Genomic DNA, 22,909 nt, shown 5'->3' on the forward strand with positions numbered 1-22,909 from the left:
CCCCGGGCTTTGTTTTGTTTGCGGAGTCGAGCTCGGAAATGAAAACCCTCCTGGGTCCACATTATTCGGCACGCGTGCCCCGAAAGCAATCGGTGCATCCCCGGGTCCGGTCTATATGTGTGTGTGCGTAAGAGACCCGGGAGCTGGCCCCAAAACGAAACGGAATTTTATTGTAAAAATGTTATACCAACGGCTGGCGGTGGTGGCGGCGGCGGACCGGGGGAGAGACATCAAGCCTTTCGGAGCGCGCCCCCACATGTGTCGGTGGCCTCATCATGTTCGCGTGTTGGTGTTGGTGTGTAGATCGATGATCGGCCGCCAGCAGCAGCAGCAGCAGCAAAAGCAGAACGCAAAAGAGGCAACAGCGAAGCATATGTGGCGCGTACGCAGACCCTCGCCGTGTTTACGATCGCGCGTGTGCGCTATGCTCCGCGCCTGTCGTGCTATATGATCACCGCCGACGGGTTGGGTGCATGTGTTCGTTGGCCAGGGGGCCCCCCTGCCAAACGCCAGTAGCTCCGGTTCCTCCATTCTCAACACTTTCGTGTTCTGGCGCGCCTCGCTGTTGCACCATCTCCGCGGGATTACGGTCTTTCGCCCAGCATTACTTTTCCGATTGCCCGAAATGTAGAATAATGATTGGCACGAAAGGTCGCGCAAATCGCGGTGACGCGCGCGAATGTGTTTACATCAACATTCCGTTCGAAAAGCGGCGGCCTCCGCCTCCTGGTTATTGCCTGTGCCTGTGGTCGCCGGTTCCGAGCCGTGTGGACCAATCGATATCGGGCCCCGAAATCGTCGTCGTCGTCGCAAGCGTCATGACCCCTCGGCCTACTCGATATGCACATACATTACGGCTTCCCGCTGCGTGATAATTACCCGCTCCGGTGCTCCGGTGGCCTTTTGGTCCATGGCCACGCGGGGACACAGCCCAGTGACGTTAATGTGTGCCCCCCCACCCCCGGCGTAGGATTATCGCGGCCCCGTGCCCCTTCGATGCAATTGTTTCGACCGGCCACAGCGAGCGGCCAAGTGCCGGCTCCTTCTATTGATTTAACACTTTGCACGCCCGAAGAACCCGTGCTCTGATCCTTTGCACGACATCTGAAGACGAAGGATTCAGCCGTTCATCAGCAAGGGAGACGGCGAGATACGGCACACAACACACCGGGTCCGAGGGTCCTTGCGGCGAGTGCGCTCATCTTTCTTTTGTGGCGCCGACCCAAATGAGGCGCGCCTACTCCGGATCCCCGGATCCGCAGAAGAGAGGGCGCACTTGAAAAAAGCGCTGAACTTTGCATAGAATGCAACTCGAGGGGCGCAAGCAAAAAACGCGTCCCCGTATCGATTGATCGCCGTCGTGCCGAGGATGCCTCTCTCATTGGGCCCATCCAGACCGAGCGGCGGGCCGCGTCAGCAAGAGCGCACTGTGTGTAACCGGAACCCGGGCGGGGGGAAATATCCGGATGCTGCTCCTGACGATGATGATGACGATGGTGCTTGGAAACAGAAGAACTGCTCATTCAACATATTGTCAAGAGGAAATTGAATAATGAGAGGGCGAGCGGGCACCGGGGCCCCCCCCCGGGGAAAGCGCCGGGATTGTTTCTCATCGGGCCCCCAGCCCGGCCCGGCCCGCTCCAAGGATGATGAGCCTGGGGTGGAAAACTCCGTGTGGCTTTTCGCTTTTATTCCCGCTTCGGAGCTGAGCTAGTGGCCAGCGCGCGAGGATACGAGGATTTTATTGAGGAGATTCAGAGAGAGAGAGAGAGAGAGGGCGAATGAGAGAACACGATATCAGAAAGAAAGGATGCGGCTTGTTTGCGGAAGTCACACAATAGTAAAGGGCGCGCGAATGGCGAAAGTAAAATCGCCCGTAACTTAAGCAAAAACAGGACGGTTACGACGGGCAGTTCCTTTTTTATGATCCTCGCAGCTCGGCGTTTGCTCTCTTCGCCACCAGGTTTTTGTTGTAGATTTTTCACCGGGCTCTCACCGAGCGCAGTAGTACCACTGTGGCCAATAAGTGACGGGAAGCAAAATTCTTTGATTCATCCAAGAATAGGGGTTTTAAAAACGCCGAGTACACCATTTGCCGTCAATAGTTGAGACAGGAGCCGAATAGATTTAGAAGAATAAACAAAGAATTTAGAATAGTCTCTTTCCGCTTCGATACACTGATTGGCATTACTTAACAACTTTTCGGATGACGATTTTAGGTCGTTGGTGGAGGATTTTAGCATGGCTCGGAGTTTGTCTGAATGGCCAAAATGTCAGCATAACGTTTTCCTCTAGTCGGCAATTGAAGTTTTCCGAATAGATAAAAGTCACAGTGTTCCAGATCAGATATTTATCGATAAAATCCTGTTTTTCTTTAAGACAGACTGTGTAACTCTTTAAATTTCGTTAAAATTCTTTACATTATCGGGAATGAATCGAATGTTTGGAAATTCTCAATTCCATTTCTATAAAATGCATCGACGATTTCGGCTCAATTCGGCTCGGAAAAAAATCACGCACTTTTTTTATGCTCCCTGGTATCGAATCACGAACTTGGCTTGGCCGACATTAAACTCTTCACGACCGTTTTTGAAACGCGTATACCACTCATATTTTCTGCCACGGGATAGACAATCATCACCATAAACTTGTTGTATCAATTTCAACGTGTCGGCAAACGTTTTACCGAGTTAAAAACAAAACTTTACATTGGCTCTTTGGTCAATGCTCATGCTTTGCTTCCAGTGGACCAAATTTTGATTGGAAACCTGTAAAGCATGTACCTTTCAGCGCGACCAGAAATGTCCCTATTTTAAAAGTCCTGTTTACTTTGAAGCAGACTGTGCACAAGCGAACTTCCGATATTTGTTGCCCACAGCAGTGAGGTTTTGGTGCATTATTTTACTGCCGATCCGCCGTCCATGCACTGGCCATTTCCTTGCTGTATGCTTACGTACCCTTCGAAGAGGAGTTTATTGCTCTCCGGTCGCCCTACGCCCGAATAGCACGCGTCAAAAGTCCCGAGTGAGTCACAGCCGGTGATCGGCCACGTCTGTTTGGTTGTTGGAAGCAGCAGCAGCAGCCAACACGTGTTCCGGGGGGGGGGGGGACCATTGCCCAACAGCCGACGGCTGGCTGGATGGGCTGGCAAGGAATGTGAATTCGAAGGAGGATAGGCACACGCTGGTGGTGGCGAGTAAAAATAGCACATCGGTCACACAGCATCGGCCCACCATTTGCGGCTACGCAGAGAAAGAGTCATCCGGAGCAATCCACAAGAAGTTACCCTGTTCCGGGGGGCGCAGATTTCGGAACGACACTCGTCTGGGGCCAGGCGAGAGAAGATAAAGTTGCCGCGTGTAAATTGAATTATTATCAAATTAACTGCACGGATCTTCGCCACGCAGCGGAGGACCTAAGTCTAAGAAATGTAGAACGACGTCCCGGGCGAAGAATTGTGTTGGCCACTCGGATTTCCGGAAAAAAATTGCGGCCGAGCAGCTGCGCGCGGGTTGTTTAATTAGTCATTTGTATGCTAAACTGCAACACGGCCCGCCGGGGTTGGGCGGATTGGTCTTACCTTCCCCGGGAACTCCGGAACAACGATCCTTAAAAACCAGTCAACAGACACAACAACTGTGGCACGTTTTTCCTGTAACGAGATTTTGAAGCGAACCGTTTTTGTGGCTCCTCGGGAGGGGGCACTAAATTGTCCTCCAGCCTCCGGACGCGGGGAAGTTGCTTTGTTTTCTAAAACCCTGGCACCCTGGCCCGAAAAAAGTCCACCCAATCCGTTGCACAGTCCTCTCGAAGGCGGGCGCAGTTTTTCCACCGCATTTTTTATGGCCCCAGGGATCGGGCCTCTTGGTGAACGTTGAATGTGTCGATGCCCGCATCCGGATTTCCGATCGAAGCGATACGTCACAACACCGACCGGCGAGGAGGAGTGATTAAGGATGGCGCACAGGATGGCGCGCCGCAGGTTTTGAATTTCCATCATGGAACACGTTGCATCATAAATTGATAAACTCTCGGCCCCCCACTTTTTATGCAACGGACGCGAACCCCTGGAGCCCATTATTACCAACCTAGAACCCAACGAATCCGACGGAACCTTCCGGGAATGGGTAGCCCGGGACGTGCGTTTTACGGTGTGTGGTATCCTTTCTTCGGTTCGGCGAAGCTCTCTCTCTCTCTCTCGCATCGTCGGCATCATCGAACGTGTAATCATTGTAATGATCACGGTGCCACATCAAGGTGTATGTGTGGAACACCCTCTCCAACGGGGGGGTCCACCCTCCGCTGTGGTGAATATTTGATAGCACGCACACGGCCAGGACCTCCCCCGGTGGAGGGTTTATTGTTTGTTAGATTTTACACCTCATGCGTTGCGGAGGACCTCTACCTTCTCTCCGTCGTCGGGCTCGGTAGTTCCGTTGAATCGGAGCAAATCGAATTAATGGAGTGCATAAAGGGGTCTCCTGATAAGGAGAGAGCGCCCTCCCGCCCCAGCTGGGCGCCGTTTGTCGCGTAATAAAAATACAAATGATGGCCCCGCTCTGTGTTACATTATGTTCGTGGTCCTTTTAATGCCACAGGACCCCCCCGAGTGAGTGTGATGTGGGCCTGACCTTGTGTTGGGCCTCTGTCTGATTAATCGACGGAACGTGGTGACGGAACGAGAAAGAAGGGGGCTGGCCGTCCTCGTCCTCTCTCTCTCTCTGGGGTTCTTTATTCCCACACAAACCGCCCAACGGAGGTCAACGGAAGTTCGGCACACAACAATGTAGCGGCCACTCCACCGCCACCGTCGCCGCCCAACATGCGTCACCCTTGGGTGACGTTTGAGGCCAGCTTTTCTGACAGCTGTTGTGTTCGGTCGAGGCCGACACAAAAAAGGTAAACGACCCAGATCGGTATCGGGGAGAGAGAGAGCGAGAGCGAGCGGACGGAATTCGGATGCCCGTTTTTTCTTGCTGGGCCTTAAAACCGTCACAGGAAGGAGACACGGGGAACGCTGTGCTGTCTGGGGCTCTCGGGAACCTCGGGATTGGAACATCTGGTGCCCCTGGCCGTCTCGGTCGGGGCATTTAAATCGTGTGCCAAAGCGGAATCCTTTTAAATACACGCACTCTCTCCCCTTCGTAAGCGCTCCTTCTCCTCGAAAGGTGTGTGCCGTGGACAGACGGAAGGGAACGGGAAAAGGGCGCACCGGGGGACAACAAGGTCTCGCCCATCCGCTCTCTCTCTCTCTCTCTCCGTCGTCGTTTCCGATGGGTGTAATTCTTGAAATCATTGGCACACAAAGGAAACGACCGGGGCTTCTGACACGCCGTCGTCCGGATCTCGGTCCTCGTCGTTGAAGTCGGTTCGGATCGGGTCGCTTTGTCCGCCACGTTCGTGTGCGTGACTCACCACGGCCATCGGTGGAGTGGTGTTGGTGTTCACGTGGCCCGTCCAAAGGACCTGGGGGAGAAAACAAACCCGGATTCGGTTCCGGATCCGACACGCACACATGCGACCGAGCACCGAGCCAGGACTGTTCGAGTGGTGGTGGTTGTGCCTAGGCTTTGTTGTGGGCCCCGAAAACGAAGCCCGCTCGTCCCGCCCCGGAACTCCTTGCACACTGTTATTGACGACGACAAGTACCCACCGCGCGCGGGTTGTAAATTGGACAAGGGGGCCGCCCTTGTAAAAAAGGAGTAAATTCGGTTCGTAGCTCCTAGCGCTCCTTGCGTCATAAAACCCTCCGGCGATTGTGATTGCCATAAACACACGGGCGACGGGCGACGGGCGATTACAGGAGCGCAGGGCCAGGAGCAGCTGCAGCCGCCTGCCTGTGTGCAACTGTTGGTTGGCCGCCGCCCCCAGGACTCGGCGCCGCCGTGCGCCTTCCTCATCAAAGTTGCATGCGTTTTTGATGTCCATTTTCGCCTGTCGCTCCCGTCTCGTCGGTCGGTTGGAAATTGTATAAAGTTTCCGATTCCGGGAGAGTGGTGGGTATGCACCGTCCATAATGATGGGGTTCGAACGGGTATTGCGTGAGACGCGGCCGACATGAATGAATGATACGCAAAATGATACACGCCGCGCGTCGCATTTCCTCGTGGAAAATGCGTCGCAACCGGACGGACGACGCACCAATCGGCTCTAATCTACATCGGGCAACGGATGAATGCTGCGTACTTCGTTCTGAGTCACCAAGCCCGGCGACGAGCTGATGACGTTGTGGGCACGTGACGCGCAGTGACGCGTTCTTATCTGCCCGCGTTCCTGCAACGTCATTTCCCGGGGAATAAAGGAAACGCGCGAAGGGATGCTGCTTACTCGACGCGGGGTGCTTAATACGGATACAAGGGGGGTGCCTCACCGGGAAAACACACGCTTCATGAGGTGGAATTGTGTTGAGAATCTGTGTACCGAAACATTTTTGTTGAGTCAATGTTCGTTCGGTTTAGTTGCTTTATCGAAGGGTTTGTGGTGCAAATTCGTTAACCGATGGCTGTCCTGCTGTTTATTGGCAACACAAAGCATTGTTTCAACATCTGGCAAACGATTTGAACTCAAAACGAACCATGTTCTGGTGCGCAATTAACGTTTGAGGGGGTTTTAAAATATTATCGTTTGAAGGAAACAGATGCAGATAGTCTGGTACTCAACCAATTTAGTAACTAAACTTAGCAATGTTCATTCAAACATCTGCCAAACTTTGTGGTAAAAGAACCCTTTTCAGTTTGAGTAGTAAAAATGGTGGAGAAAACCTGCAGATTGGATCATATAAAGATGGCCGATACGTGCCCTAAACTAATCTGATTGTGTTAAACGGCCATTCGTTTGAAAGGTGGCGTTTTCGGCAACATATTAGGGTGTTCCCAACTTATTGTTCGGGGCCTCGATAAGAAAAACACATCCTTATGGTTTGAAATACACTTTATTATTCAGCCTTCAGTACTAAATCTCTTTCAGTCACTCGACGATTTTGCAATACGATATCCTGTATTTTTCTACCATTTCAGGAGTGTCTGTTTTATTAACGTTTTTGACGTGGATCGTCTCCTCGGCTTGTTTGACCTCGTTTAAACTCAGAAACCTCCCTTTTAATGTACTAATTGAAAGCGAAGAGTCCTTATATACTTTTAACATTCGGTCAAAAATCTCCTTTGCTTCCTACGTTGCTTAATTTTTTTCTGTTGACAAAAATACTTTGGCACGTCTGGTAAATGGCTTGTAAAAAAAAGTGTAGTCATAGCGGCTGTAATTAGTGGTTGGTGTAAAAAGCTATATAAAGTATCTAAAGAAATACTCCAAATAATGCTGACAAAGCTGCTGGAAAATGTGCAAAGTTTACGATCCTATAACTAAATGCTGGAATTTTGACAGTTCTTTACTTGATGTGCTTACGGAAATTTTAAACTCAAAGGATGCACCTCATTTTGTTTGCGGCCAGTCAGAGAAAACGCTGATGAAACTTCGAAACTTCTGCGGAGCACCAACTATGCGAGAGTTTGGAACCATAAAACATAGACCATTTAAAAAGCCTCCATTTTTGAATACCTTATGACCTGAAACAAACATTTATTTTTGAAACGGTTCGAAATTGAACCAATTTTAGAAGAGACTGAGCCGAGGAGGAGGATTCAAAATGACATCATTAAACACAGTTGATCTCAGAATCTCTTCTTGTTGCTGTGTGTTTGGTGGGACCGGAAGGAAGTCGTCCATCAAGAGATGCTAAAAACCTGGTGAATCAATCGTATCAATCGATTTTTTACGTGACCCACTAACTATTACGTTTGATTGCTTTTACGTGTGGGTCAATTGAGAATTCTCGGGGTCGAAAAAAAGGGCTTATCACTTCGGAGTATGATCCTCGCGTCGCTTGATAAGATCGGAAGGTTCAGATCGGATTTGGGTAACGTTGTTCTGAGATGAGCTTCGGCAAAATCTAGCCAAATCGTTGCTGCGGACCTCCAAATAGTCTAAAGTGGCCCCAGACACCAGACGTCAGTACTTTCGCCACGTTTCAGCACATGGCCCACCACACGAAAGCTGCTGTCCGTGTCCTGTCCGGGACTACAAAATCACTTACCGACACCGAACTACCCTTTCCAGGGCGCTTACGAAATGGCACTAATCTGTCCTAATGATCCATGACCATGTTTCGCCGTTCGTCCTTCCTCCCCGCCGCTAGAGGTGTGTCATGTCAATCTGCATCGCACACACTCTGATTAGACTCCGGCGTGTGGCGCGCTCGTCCTGGAGAAAAAACCCACCTCCCCCCCACACACACAGACACAGGACATTAGGCAGTGGGTTGGGCTGGGAAGATCGTTCCACCCAAAATCACGGCTTCATCAGTTTCATGACTCGGTGATTAATGGATATTTACTCTCGCTCTCTTTCGTTCTCCCGGAATGTCCTTCGGAGAATGACCGCGCGCGCGTGATGCTGCAAAATCGAACACGACGAACCACAATAAGGCTGGACCACCGGAATTGCTCTGTGGCCACCTCGCCAAACGACCTTCTCCGACTCACTTCGTCCTGGGGTGGGACTTTTTTTCCGTCAGTTTCCCGCGGCCGAAGGACCGGGCCGGATTGTCAACGTCTTTGTCGACGTTCTTCTTTGTCGGACGCGTACCAAGAAAAACCCCTGGCGAACCGGAAAAGTCGCTTACGAAGCGAAGTCGTTGGCGGGGTGGACACGGGGGCCCCGTTGCCTCCCGTCGCTCGCCTTGCAGCTAATTAATTCCACCCGATAAACGATTCCCTGGGCCTCGGGATTCCTCTCCTCTCTTTTCTGTGTGTGCGGTGCAAGTGACACTGTCGTCGTGCCCCGGGTTGGATGCGGGGCCAATAGTAGTAAAGTTTGCCACCTCCTCACCTACCCGCCGGTCCACCGGTCGCGCGTTGTTTTGGCCACAAATGGATGGTTCATAAATTACGCCCGAGTTGGTCTGTGTTTGACTCGGTTTGAAATCGGTTTCGGCCCACCTCCCCCGGGCCGGGCGTTTGGGTGCTGTCCCGGTGTGTCCCGGCGTCCGGGCTTTAGAAGATGATGACGTGGAGAGAGTAGCGAGTTGCACCATCACACCTCCCGTCCTGGGGGACATTGCACAGTCAGTCACACGTGTGGCGCGCCCGGTTCGAGGTGCCATCGGCGTGCGAGGCATTCCAGGATCGGCGTGGTGGCCACACACGATGATAAATCGTTTGCGCTGCTTTTTTGTTGGCTGGTTGTATTATTCACAAGCCATCATCAGAGCGGCAGCGCACGTATTTGTACGCCACCGAAGCACCGAATGTCCTTGCGGCCGCCGGACACAGAGCTGCTGGACCTGCTGAAATTGATTTGATTTATGAAAGTGTGACTCGAGACCCCGCCTGCCTCCCAGTAGCCAGGGATGGCCTCCCCCTGGTCCTTCCTATTGTGTGGGACTTATGATTTGTGTGGTGTGTAACAACACGCTGCTGCTGCTGCGAGCCGAGAGATCGGATCGGCCGACGGATCGGAATGCAAAGATTACACATTCCATTTGGCTCCCGGGGGGGGGCAATGAGGACCTCCTTCGATCTGAAAATGGGGAAAATTCGCCCGAATCGCACACATGTGGCCCCGGCCGCGGGTGAGTGTAATGAATTAGTTCTCGGTCCGGAAGTATCCGGCCCGGGCGCACACCTGGCAAGGAACCTCCTGGAACGTGGCATTCCCGGGCGCTAATCTCTCGAACAGCAGACCCCCCCTGCAGGCCGAATCCTCGTGTCCAATTAAACCGCTTTTTTACAACTCACTTCCTTAATGGCAACTCCGACATTCCAACCCGTGGCTCCGACGAAAGGACGAAAGTGCGCAAAATTTAAACGCAAAACACGAAAAAATGCGCGCGCGAGAAAGGACATAAACCTTCCCGCCGCCGCCCGGGCGCTGGCCACCCTGCACCAAATGAAGCAGAAAAAAATTAAAACAAATGGATGCCCCGTGCCCGTGACCGACCCACCCGAGTGAAGCTCCTCGGGGGAAATTATGTTCTGAGTGATTTTGAACGTTTATTTTTTTGAGCGCCCGCCCGGGTGGAGGGTGTGGTGCCGATGCTCTGTCCCCGGCAGCAGTCCTCGCGTTTCTTATTGGAATTAAAATTCACCCTCCGTACGCGGGGCCGTGGCTGTGTGTGCGTGTGAGGGAGCGGCGCAAACAACAACAACACTGTACTTGTTGTATGTGCCCCTGTGGAAGGGTTGCCCGGTCGGTGGCGGAGTTCAACTCCGACTGGGCTTTGTTGAAGGCTTCGAAAGGGTGCTCGAACAGGACGAGGAAGAAGCGTTGAAATCGTAAAGTTCGTGTTCGTGGTGCGCTTGGAATGCATCGGGCGTGTTGGGTTGCCCGAAAAGTACGGTGGAATTGGAACCCTGTTTTGGATTTTAGAAAATTGACACATAACCTTGCCCAAGATTTAGAGTCCTTTTCATGCTCAACACACATTATCAGTTCCCAATAATGAAAGGTAAATATTAGCGCAGCGTCCGGAAGACCGGAAAACCCGGTCACCGCCGTTTGTTTGTATTAGGGCCGAAATGTTTACCGAATTTTCGGAACCCACCAGCGCCGGGACACACCATCGGGACGAATGGCATGGGGGGCCATAACAAACGTGATGACAATTGTTTGCCTCTCACGTACGGCCGCTACGCTTGTCGACGACGGCGAACTCGCCGCCGCCGCTCGCGTTGACGGTTGTGTCGAAAAGGACAAGCTGCTGCTGCTGCTCCTGCTGCGGCCATAAACGACAACCTCCAACCTCGGCTCCGAGTCGGTGTTCGTGATGCTCGATTCTAATTGCACAACCAACCGACGACTGCACACACAGAGGACTTGGGCCTGCGACGGAAGGGAACCGAGGAGAGAGGCATAAACACTGAACCACTACACATGCACATGGCGAGATTAGAAAAAGGGACGCGCAGCCCTCTCGCTGCGGTTGCTGTCCTGCTCCGCGGCAGGACTTCTGTGTTTGACCGAAAAGGTAATTACGGATGGCGGCCCCGACCGTAGTAGTAGTGGTGGTGGTGTAGTGTGGCGATGGTCAACAGGCAACACTACCACCCCAACTTGTTACGCTGGGAAAGTTTTGCGAAACGGATCGGAAAAACCTTGCCGTGACTCTTGCATCCTAGTGACTGGTCTCTAATCGGAGGTCCTTTTTAACCGGGGTTAGCTTTTGAACCTTGATGATTTAAAGCCACACTCCACACTGTCTCAGTCACTGATACAACCGAACCGTTGAGTTGATGGCCAAAGTTGATGTCTAAATAGGCGAAACGCTTGGTCCGGCCTTTTCAGGAACACACACACATCCACACGCTTGGTCAGGACGCCCACGGAGTATTTGCATCTAATTACCGAAGGGGTGGCCAACGACAACCACGACGAGGATGGCGAGTCCTTTCGCATTCATTTCGGTCTCTCGCTCCCCCCCCGGGTCGGGTTCTGTTGGTGAAGTTGATAAATTACATCCGATGACCTTCCCGAGTGGCCAACGGTTTCTCCACTCGATAACTGGCCCCGACCGGCCGTGTCCTGTCTTTAAAAATAGACAAACCGAGGAGTGAGTGCTTCGAGTATGGGAAAGGAAAGGGTTCCCTGTCGGTGACGCAACCCTTGCTGTGTCCTCCGCTGCAGCAAATTAATTACGCACGCAGCCAGAGATGCATTCGTGCGTGGGTAGGGTGGCCACAGCACCCTTTTGGCCCTTTTTTTTGGTGGAGGTTTAAAGAAAGAAACCCCGGAACGGCACGATGTGTGTAGTCGAGATGGCCGTGGCCGTGTCTCGACAAGGCAGGTGAGGGACCTGGGTGTTCTTCTCGCCCACGGAAGAATCGGGATCAACAGGGCTTCGAGAAAGTGATACGAGCGCGCCAGTTGGCATGTCTGTCACATGTTTCACAAGTCATCATCCTGGGCTGTCACTCGCTTGGCCAAGCCAAGACGACTCCACGAGAGAGAGAGAGAGAGTTCCGTCCGCCCGCCAGCCAGTGTGGGAAGTTTACGATTATTGCATTTGTCGGATGCTGAGTTTCTGAGATGCCAGACCGAAATCGGATGCAGTTGCTTTGCTAACTCTCCTTGTCGTGTGTCGTCCCAACGTGAGTCTCAGGTCGGTTCGTTAAAGAGCTCCGATGCTGGCGCATGTAAAATTCGAGAATCAAAAGGATGTTGCGACGGCGGCTGGTGGTGTGTCGGGGAGAGAAGATTTACGGTCACCGAGATCTCCCCCCCCCCCCGGAACGGAATAAAGGTTCTGGGTGGGTTCCAGATCGAAGTAAAATCCATAAATCAACCGGAACACTACCCGGACTTCGATCCCGGTACGACGACGGCGTGTGGCGTCGTCTGTGGATATGCATGACATTTTCTCACAATTGACCTCAAAGTAATTGATTTCTGCTGCTGCTGCTGCTGTGTTGACAATAAACGCCTCGAATCCAGGAAGTCCAGGGACTTGTCGTTTGGTCCCAGAAAATTAATCCCAAAGCGTATAGTTAAAGCGTGTTCCACAAACCTTTTGCAGTATAATTCTTCCGTCCGCCTCGTTATCTCTGGCTTTTCGCTACATTAAATCCTGGCTGGTGCCCTGGCTCGTTCGCTCCCTCGAAGGATCGACCGCCGCACCTTTAATGGCCGCGTTGTTTTTTGGGTACGGACTCGGAGCGCGTGCCATTAAAAACAATTTTATCATAATGTTCGCGAAACGTGCCCAATGTTTGAAAGGCAAACGACGGACAGCGGAACCGACATCGCTCTGAAGGTTATGACGGTTCGGGCGCGGCGTTGATAAAATACACCAATTAGGAGTCCAGGGGGGAGAGGCCACTTCCTTTGCTGCCAATGAAGGGTGGTGCCCTCTGTTTGATATGCAACCGACTATTCCTCGCGAATCTCCCTTCGGGTCCGCTGTCCGAATGTCGAATGTCAGTGATAAGAAAAGAGGCCTCCGACTCGGCAAGACGAGATCCGCCCGTCTGGGAGAGGGTCCTGTGGCTGGCTGGCAGTGCCTGTACAGAATGGCCATTCTGTTTCAATTTCGGAAGCGAAAAAAAAATGCAATCAATGCGATGAACGTGTCTGGAAATTGTAAACCCGACCGACTACCGATGAGGGCCACCGATAACTCACACAGCGCGAAATTCTCGCCCTCAACAGTGAGCGGGTTGTGGCCTTCCGGAACCTCCCGAAGGGGTGCGCCCGAAAACTCTAAACGCAAACGCAACTGTCATCGACAGCGACGAGCGCCGCCCGGCTGGATGGATGATGGCCGCTGATGATGGGTCTTCCCCTTCCCGGGCGAGGGGGGACAATGACAGTCGACGGACGCGGTGATGACAGATAGACAGTGTGTCGACGGGACGGGGAAAAAAAAAACGCTGGGCGAAGGATCCTCCCGGGCTTCGAGGTTTTAAATACGGCGCGCCCGAAGCCTACGAAGTGCAATCAACCGTGACGGACGGGCGGACCAACCCGGGAGAGGGGTGCTACAAGACGGACCTTCCGGTTTCCTGTGTCTGTGTGGGTTACCTGAGCCCTCCCAAAGCCCTCCCAGAGCGCAGGCTTTCGGAGGGGCATTATTTATGGGAAGGCTTCGGTTCTCGAGTGCGCGAGGGTCCTGGCGACAGCCCGGCCACAGGGCCTTGTAGTAAAACTTTTAAACCTCGCCGCGACCAAAAGGCGTTCACAGGCGGTCGGCTGGTGGCTGATTACCTTGACGGCCGTGTGCGGCTATTGTTCCGTCTCACGGTTGACCAAACATTTATTATTCGAATGCTCGGCGGGGCCATGCGCCTCGCGTGTGTGCTGGTCACCAGCCGAATATTTCAGGGAGCGCCGCCCCAGGCCTGTACGTCACATGTGTGTACTTCGTGTGTCGAGTGCTCTGTAGGATGGCATTCGAGTCATGTCAAGCGTGAAAAGTTAATTCGGAGAGCGAGCGAGCGAGCGAGAGGCAGACAGCAGCCGATCGGGTCACCCGCGAATGTTGGGCCCACTCTACGCATGGGTGACCCAAGCGGGTTTTCGGTGCGATCGTTCCGGTTCCGGGGTTGGAGTGTCCCGCACTGAAATCTGGTTTACACCTGGTCGAAGTCGAAAGCCCATTTTATGAGAGGGTCCCGGATTCGAGGATCCGATTAGCTCCTAATATTTACATGACCTCAAGGAAGGAAGGGTTCCAAAATTCAGCAGCTCTCAACGAGTCTCTGAGTCCGTTCCGTTGATCGTTAATCATTTCCCAATCTCTCTCTCTGGCTTTTGACGTGACGCAACCCTCACGCGGTTCGCGCTTTGTTCGATAAATTAATGCAGAGCCTTTTGCCCTGCTAAATATTCCGTTCCATGAATTCAATAACTCATTCCAAGCCGTGTCAAAAAGATAAGTGACTGCGATAGAGAGAGAGAGAGAGAGAGAGAGAGAGAGAGAGGGAGAGTGGCCACTGCGAAATCGCTTTAAAGTAAGAGTTTTAATGTCCACATGAATAAACACGAACAGCGGCGACGGCGTGAAGAAACAATGCGCATAAAGGACACGATTGCCTCCCGGACCCGGACCCGGGGCTAACTTCCTTTTTACGGCCATCCCGGCACCGGGAGAGAGAGAGAGAGCGAGAGAGTGGGGCCTCTGAATATAATTTATGTGTGTACTTTTGGGCAAACGTTGTCCTCGTCTTCTCGTCGTCCGCTCACCCTTCGCAGGCGGCCATCTTTAATACACAGAGCGCGCTTTCCGTGCTGTCCGTGACAGTGATTTCCTGATCAAGTCATTTGCAGACCCTCCCCCGAACCCCCCCGCCGGGAGGATAATTTTCTTTTATCATTTCATCACCGTGCGGCGTCGCTTTATTAATTGAAGGTTCTGTTTGTGTTCTGCCATTTTACAGGGAGAGAAAGTGTGATAGCATCGCCCGGACAGAGGAGGCAACAGAGGATTTCGGGCCAACAAAAGGACGACCGGGGGTTGTTGTTGTTGTTGTTTGGGTTCGCGAAAGTAAGCTCTAGCTTAACGGCCGGAAAGCTGGATTTCAAAATGCTGATGCAGGTCTCGCCGGATGCGGCCGACGCCGCACTGACGCTGGTGCAGACCGGGGCCAGCACGACGTCCGGGTCGGGCGGGTCGTCCGGGAGCGCACAGAAGGACACCACCTGGACGAAGCTGTTCGTCGGCGGGCTGCCGTACCACACGACCGACAAGAGCCTGCGGGAGCACTTCAGCGTGTACGGGGACATCGAGGAAGCCGTTGTGATAACCGACCGCACGACGAACAAAAGTCGCGGCTACGGATTTGTAAGTCCTGCCAGGAAGACCCGTGACCCGCCACCACAGACACTCTAATCCACTTCCTTCCCCCCCTTTTCGGCAGGTGATTATGGGCGACCGGATGAGTGCCGAGCGGGCGTGCAAGGAACCGAACCCGATCATCGATGGCAGAAAAGCGAACGTCAACCTCGCGATCCTCGGGGCCAAACCGCGGGGCAACGCCACGCCAGGTGAGCCATTACGCAAATGAGCGTGCCCCGTTACACGTGTGGCTTCGAATTAGTCGACCCCGGCGGTGTGCAAATTCGAAGGCTTTTAGCGAAATGACGTGCGCCTGTTGGCCGCCGCGTCTAGACGCCAGCGTTAATGCCAGACCACGCCAGGAAGTCGGATTAATTCCGCCCTTCAATCTTGGCGCTTGGAGTTTTCTATTAGGTGCCGCTGGTGAAAAGTTTTCCCGCGATCCGGGGTCGGGCGCTGACAGCGCTCACGAGTAAACAAATCATTAGAGTGAATCGATGTTTTCCGCCTGACGACTGGCCTGGTAGTAGTGGCCGGTGAGTGACGGTGCACTGGACTGTAACCGTCCCGACTCACCCATTATTTAGGCCACCGTCCGTTTGCATTCTCGACGGTGTCCGGGCCGATGCATTTTTAATCCGAGTCCGAAGGTGGACCGACCGAGTTCGATTCGAATCGAGTTAACGGACTTTTTAGCGGAAAATAGTGCCACCGATAACGACAGGCGGAAGTGGAGCAACAAATTAACGGTGGCTTATTAATGGTTGGTTTGTGTTCTCTCTCTCTCTCTCGCTCTCTCTCTCCGGCGCCCATTTTTAGGTTTCTCCTTTGCCACGACAGGACTGCGGACCGGATACCCCGTGATACCAGGACAGTACGGGTAAGTGTTTTGCTGGCTGACTTTGAGCGTCCCTCTAGAGCGTTTCTTCCTCTTCCTCCTCTCCACCCACTGCTCTCTCTCTCTCTGTCTCTTCCTGTGTCCCTCTACGTGTACTCCTTGTTCGTGTCACTTCTTCTCACCAACCAACCCCAAGTTCCCCCTACAGCTCTCTCTCTCTCGCTGTGTAGCCAAACGCGTCAAATTCTGCTACTTCTCTGCCGGGCGCGGATGATGAGGCCAAACTGGCCGGGGGTCTGGAGGCTCTCTCCCGGCCCCTCGACCCCGTTATGATTCCGTTTTTTGTTCCGTTTGGTTTTGCCTAATTTTTGCCTTTGACTTCCTTTTCCATTATTTTTCTGCATCGGTTGATCGGTTGTTGATTTGCTGTTTCTAATCGCGGCGATGATGTTGTATCGAACCAACGGGACTTGCCCTGAAATATCGCTCCTGACGGTGCGAACGGTGATCGTAAAAGCCGAGCGATCATTCTGGTCCCGTAACCGGTAGTAATCCGAGGTACAACATCATCCCCTGCGCGATGGAGACGCCTGGTGTTTCACGCGCCCGGGGGACCCTGGGGACAACTGCGAGATGGTGGTGTGGTGTGCCAATCGCACGAGGCGTTATAATTTATGACATCCATTTAATGTTGGAACCACAGACCACAGGTCCGGCGGCTCTCTCAGTTCGGCTGGCCCTGTTACTATCTAAAAATAGTACCGCCCCAGCTCTAGTGAGCCCACGGCGGTGATAGTTTTCTTGATTTACTCCTCCGTGGCGCGCCGTAAGCCCGCCGACTAATTAAGCCGCCGGGTTGTCACTGACGCAGCCGCGAAGGCGACGGCGACGGAGTGTTCCGTGTGTGAATTTTACGGAAAGATTAATTACGGTTTTTATTTAGAAACCGTTTCACTGCTCTGCGGCCGTGTGTGCGTGGAGTGACTTATGAACTTTCGGTGTGGCCGGGCTCTCTGTGTATCGGTTGAACCATGCTGCGATTGCATAACGCGAGGCCGTCGACGGAAAAGTACCGAAAATACGGACAGTTTGTGGCGCGCCATACTTTATTTTCTGTTTCTCTCTCTCTCTCTCTCCCTCTTTCTCTCTCTATCTCTCCACGGTTGTCGGGCTTGCAGCACTCTCGGCAACGGAAGAGTCACAGCGTAACGTAATGTGTGGGACACGGACACGAGGAGGGTCCGTGTTTGCGTGCGTGCCATGCTGCGTGTTGAAAACCCGGGAAAGCGGACAATGAATAATGTTTGTGCAATTTTCCGACTTTCGAGAGTGCGTTTTCCTTTGTTTGGCTGTTGAGTGTTTTCCCATTTGCCCTTTGTTTTGTTTTCTTTCGGAAAGTTTTTTGGTGTTTCGTGTTCCGTTTGTCTCTCTCTCTCTCTGTTATCATCTCATCCTGTTTTCTTTTTCTTGTTGTATGTTTTTTCTCTTATTTTTTCTTTTCCGTTTTGTTCTGTTCCCTTTTTTTTTCTTTGTTTGGTTTGATGGTGCAATTTTGATTGTTGTGCTGTTTTATTTCTTCCTTTTTTTGTTTTTGGTAAACTAAGTTACTCTTCCAGATTTTCTTTTTCGGTTCTCCACTTTAAGTTTTTCACTCACTCATTCACTCATTCTCTTTTCCTCTCCTTCTTCTGTTTCCTGTTTTGCATCCTTTCTTTTCTGATGGCGAGTGATTTGATTTTCCGTTTAGTCTTTTTGGTGGTTTCTTTTGTATCGCAAACGGAACCAAAGACTAGATCACTCTCCTACCGGAAGGTTGGTTGTCGTTGTTGTGCGTGATCGTTTGCTGGCGCGATCACCCGGGCAGGTCCGGTTGCTGTTGTTGGTGTGCGTGTTTGTGTGTGTCCGTGTTTTTCCGTTTTTTTACGTATTGTTTGCTAGAGCGAAACGTGTGCTGCTAATAGAGTAACAAGGCTCGTGGCCTTATCCTCAACCTTTTTGGCACGATAATTATAGAAAACGGTGGCGTGGCAGATTGTTGCCCATTTTTGGTGTGACCTCATTGCCAAGCAAAGAGTATTAGGCTGTGGTTGTGTCTGGGTGCGGGTCTCAAAGTTTGGCTCCTTTAACAACCAACACCAACACACCACACCAGCGGACCGGGCAAAGGTTTTATCAGATCGTACGGTGAATTTATTATCTGACCCGCGCCACATCGCCCAACCTTTCGCGCGCGCCGCGAATGACTTTCGAATTTTGAGGTGAGAAGCTTTCGTGTGTTGGTGGTGGTGCATTCTGCCCCCAAACAATGACATGCCACAAGAGTCGACCACTCGAGTGTGTTAAATGGCCGTAATAAAACTGCACAAAAACCCCTCCCCGGGTGGTGTTGGTCACATTGTGTGGTGTGGTGTATGTGATTGTGGTCTGTTTCAGGTCACGGCGGGGGCTAATGTCCGGGCACTCAGTGGGCGGAACCACGGGTGGGAACAAAGGTGAAAATAGTCACACCAAAGTGTCTTTTGGGGCCGTCGATCGTTCGTGTGGCCAACAGGTTAATGATAAGGCTGTTCCTAAATTCTGAATCTATTCCATCATTTCCATCTCTCTCTCTCTGTCTCTGTCTCTCTGTCTGACACTCGGAATCTGTACCATCTGTATTCTCCTTAAAGGTCCTGCCGCTGAATGGCGTCTTCGTCGTCCGGTACTGAAAGCGAGTCCAGGCCGATGTCGTGGCTCGCATTTATGGGATTGAACAGGAAAAGTGACGAAGAAAAGCGGGTTTTCCCTTTTCCTTCTCTCGCTGGGTCAGATGAAGAGGAAGCGGAGCGGAGCGCCGCACAGCGTAAGAAGAATCATTAGAAGGCAGCCCCGCGTGTGCCCTTTTTGTGGCTGCCATTGGTTTGTGTGCCGTGTGTCCGTGTGTCCGTGTGTTTGTGTGTCCGTGTGTCCTCGGTGGTGGGATAGAGTTTTGAATTCCTGTTGTTGGTTCCATTTGTTGGGCACCTTCTTCTCTTCTTCTTCTTATCCTTAAGAGCTCGCCTAGCGCATCCTGAGTTTGGTTTGTCGTGTGGCGCGTTGCGTGTGCGTGTTGCGTGTGCGTGTTTAGCGTTTTACGAACGTCCTTTTTCTCCACTCTCTCGGTGGTTTTCCAAGCAACTGTGAAAGTGACGGCCACGGCGCTTGAATGATGCGCCCACCCGGTCATTACAGGGACCCGGAAGAGGAAGGATGTCCCGGATTTGTTGACCCCTCTTCGTGCACTCTCTCGCTCTCGTCTCTCTCGTCTCTCTCTCTCTTTCCTGTCGCTCACACAACACTCCTTCTGCGTGTCACTTGCGTTTGAAGTGAGGATTTTTGCACCCAGAACGTTGTTCCCCTTTTATGTGTCTCTATCTCTCACTGTCTCTCTCTGTCTGTCTAGTGGCTTGACACCTCGATTGAGGCCTAAGCCCGCTTGTTTGTCTGGAGTTTGTTGTTTCGCTGCTGTTGCTGCTCTGGCCCCGGGATTTGGAGTCAGATTCACTCTCTTTCTTTACTAACTACACTCGATGTGCTGTGTTTGGTTTCCTTCTCTGTGCTGTGTCGTGCATTCGTTTTCTTATTGTTTCTTTATTATTTCTACTCTCCTTTCTCACCCCGTGCTTAGTGGCTTAGTGTCTAGTGATTAGTTTCTTTCTTTCCCACCACAAACATACAGGAGGACCGTCGCCTGATCCTCTTTCGATCACAAGCGATCACACAGCAGCAAAGCTGTGTGTGGGGCACGCTTTTTATGTGTATCACTCTCTCTCTCTAACATGTCGCTCTCGCTGTGCCGTGTGTATTTCTTTTACCATTGTCCTGCAAATGCCTCTTTCGTCCAAATCTTATTAATTTTACATTAGAGAAAGTTCTAGGGGGGCTCAAAATGATGTGATGACTTTTGGATGACTCATTTCATCACTGTCCCACAGAGCCCCCCGATTGCTAGCCACGTACGTACCCGCGAATTATAAAGTCCGTAGGGAGGGCTAATGCACGGGGTGCAACACGATACACGGCGGCGTCCGCCTTGTCAAGGTGACACTCATTCGGCCCCAACGTTTGTGTCCACGGATTAATACACTTTAGCAGCGGTCTTGGGCAATGGCCCTCGGGCGTGTAAAAAAGAGGTAGCGTTAATGGTTGAATGTAGTATCCGTCACAATTCGTGCTGCGAGGCGGCCATTAGTGTAGAGTCACTCATCTCCGTGGCACTGAACACGCTCGAAACGATTTTTATCGAATCAATGGCGCTGTAATGGCTACATTTATTTCGATTTACGTAATTACGTAGCGCGCACCGGAAGGACACGGACACGGACATGACTACGGTACAGGGCGTGAAAGAGCCGCTACAAAGTGTAAGGATCGTGTTACGTGAGTTTGACGCAAAGAGCCCCCCCAACCCGACAAAGCTCTCGTCAGAGAACACAGAAACGGATAGAAAACTCAGCTGTCAATCGGCAGCCATACGGAACTCTTCATCGCCATTGGAAAAGAACCTTGCGACGGATCGACCGAAAAAAAAAACACGAAACGAAAAGATCAGATCCCCGAGTTGGGAAAGGTAAAAGTAGAATGGCCCCGGTGATGGGGCGACAAATGAAAGATGCGATCTCTGACAACGGCGACGATCGGAGAGCGAAGTTTGTGCGGAGTTTTCTAAAAATACACAAATAAGTATGGCTCACGCCGCGCCGTGCCGCGTCGAGTGAAGTCGTCTGTGGATTTTGGTCTCCGCCAACGGACGGACGGTACAAACTATTCGAATGGGGCCGATCTCTCGAGGATCGTTTCGACGACGTGTCGGCCGTGGGCCGTGGCCCGGGGGGGGAGCCTGGGTTCCTGGTTCTTATTTTTAGAAGTGTCCCATCGTGTGTCGTTAGTTGGCACAAACCTCGGTCGCGCGCGCGCGCGCGAGTGTCTTATGCGCGAGCCGGACGGAAAAAAGGAGGATGATCTTGTTGTTCACTCGACCGTAACGCGATTTACCGTGTGTAAAACCTTTCCACGACTCGCCACGATCGCCCTGCTAATTAATGGCCCTTTTTGGCTGTGCAGGACTTGCGACGGTACGATTTTAATCACCTCGAAAAGGACAAATGATAGGAGGTTTCCTCCGCCATCTCGGCCATAGTCTAAACATTGTAGAGAGCTCCCTTACCGGATCCAAATTGAGTCTTATTACGTAGTAGCGCAACAAATGGCTAGTTACATCTCTCTCTACCCTCCGCCGGTCGTTGTGGCGGAGTAGCAAAATGGCGGCCGATCGGACCCGGGGGACTGTATGTTAATTTGTTTTTCAAATATACGATGTGTCCAGTGCGGCAAAAAAATAAATCGCGGAGAAGTGTTGCGCGAACGATCGCGAGCTAGAAAGAGAACGAGCTAGCCCACCTATTGTAGGTTGTGACGCTGCTGATTGTAAAATGGCGGTCAACGGTGACAATTGGAGCACCCTCATGGACTCCTTCCCCCCCGCTGCGGTGGTCAGCACCAAAAGCGTGTCTGTTGACGGCGATTTTCGCGATCGCGATCTCTGTTTTGTCGAGGCTGCAAAAGAAGGCGGCGCTATTTTGGTATCGCCTGGCAACTGCGCGGCAGCGCCAGGGTTGATTCGCTTCCTTCCTGAGGGCCCTGCGCGATCAGGATACATTATAAAAGATATGGAAAACAAACCACGGAAAACGTGTGAACCCTTTTCCTACGCCCTTCTCGGTCGATCGCACTCGATCGTGCTACGCTTTTCGGTCGTGTCTCTGTAGAGAGTGTCGTGTGTTAGACTGTCTTTGCTTTGACCTTCTCTAGAAACCCCCGATGCGGGGTCCCTTCGGTATGTGGGGGCTGTGATTAGTGGCCAGTTCGACAGCGCAGCGCGCCTCTCTCTTTCCCCTTGCCGTGGTGTTTTGTTGAGTTGAGTGGAGTGTTTTTGTCCCCTTTTGCGTTTCACTTGTCATGGGTTTCTTCTAGCTCTCTTCTTCAACTACTTTTGTTTTTCGGTTTTTTATCTTTTAGTTTTTCCCTTTTTTTCGGTTTGACGTACACACTTTTTGACACTTTTCGGGTTTTCCTTTTTAGTTTTGTTTCGTTTTCCAGTTTTGATTTGATCGGTTTTGAAAAACTAATCGAGACGCGTTTTCGTTGATGTTGTTGCTGTTGTTTGACGTTTGGCAAAACTATATGCGTTTTACTGTTGATTGTTGTTTACTGTTGATGTTGTTGTTGCTGTTGCTGTTGTTGTTGTTTTTGCTGTTGGTTGCAGTGAAATGGCCGTGTGTGCCCCTGCCCCTAGAACACGAAGACGGCTTCGAGGACACGCGAAGCCTCTAATCACGCTGATTCTATTCGTTTTTTCTTTCTCTCTTCCTATCTCTCTCTCTCTTGTTCGGGGTGGGCTGGACACAGAGTGCCACCATCGTACATTTACGGTGCACCGTACCTGGGCACGGCGGGAGGATCGACGGGAGCTACAGGAGCCGCCTCCGGGCTAGTGCCGATACCCGCGACGCAGTTGTCCCACGCAGCGGCGATCGCTGCGGCCACTAGTCAATTCTACGAATATCAGGTACGAGATCAGGCGACGGCGCGACGATCGCGATGAGCGGTGATCAGTAACCAGCCCTTGCTCTTGCCATTCCAGAACGCTGTAGCCGCTGCAGCAGCCGCGCCCTACCCGGGCCAGTACAGTGCCGGGTTCGACGCTTATCCGTACGCGTCGGGAGCATCAG

The 22,909-nt window shown here is 52.1% G+C and overlaps 1 protein-coding gene across 3 annotated transcripts in view; it reads left to right on the forward strand.

The window, feature by feature from the left end:
• The window catches only part of LOC131205930 (RNA-binding protein 24-B-like), a 34,540-nt gene that overhangs the window by 7,396 nt on the left and 4,235 nt on the right, over positions 1-22,909 (forward strand). For 2 of the 3 annotated variants that reach the window (XM_058198246.1, XM_058198245.1), the window contains exons 3-7: positions 14,925-15,328; positions 15,405-15,531; positions 16,142-16,202; positions 22,587-22,746; positions 22,822-22,909. In XM_058198246.1, the coding sequence (XP_058054229.1) occupies positions 15,071-15,328; positions 15,405-15,531; positions 16,142-16,202; positions 22,587-22,746; positions 22,822-22,909 (694 nt within the window). In that variant the 5' untranslated portion in view covers positions 14,925-15,070. Of the gene's footprint in view, positions 1-4,831; positions 4,900-14,924; positions 15,329-15,404; positions 15,532-16,141; positions 16,203-22,586; positions 22,747-22,821 lie in introns of those variants that run through there. The other variant, XM_058198247.1, reaches the window with a different exon arrangement.

Source organism: Anopheles bellator, chromosome 1 (genome assembly GCF_943735745.2).
Source record: "Anopheles bellator chromosome 1, idAnoBellAS_SP24_06.2, whole genome shotgun sequence".
Classification (NCBI taxonomy): Eukaryota; Metazoa; Arthropoda; class Insecta; order Diptera; family Culicidae; genus Anopheles; species Anopheles bellator.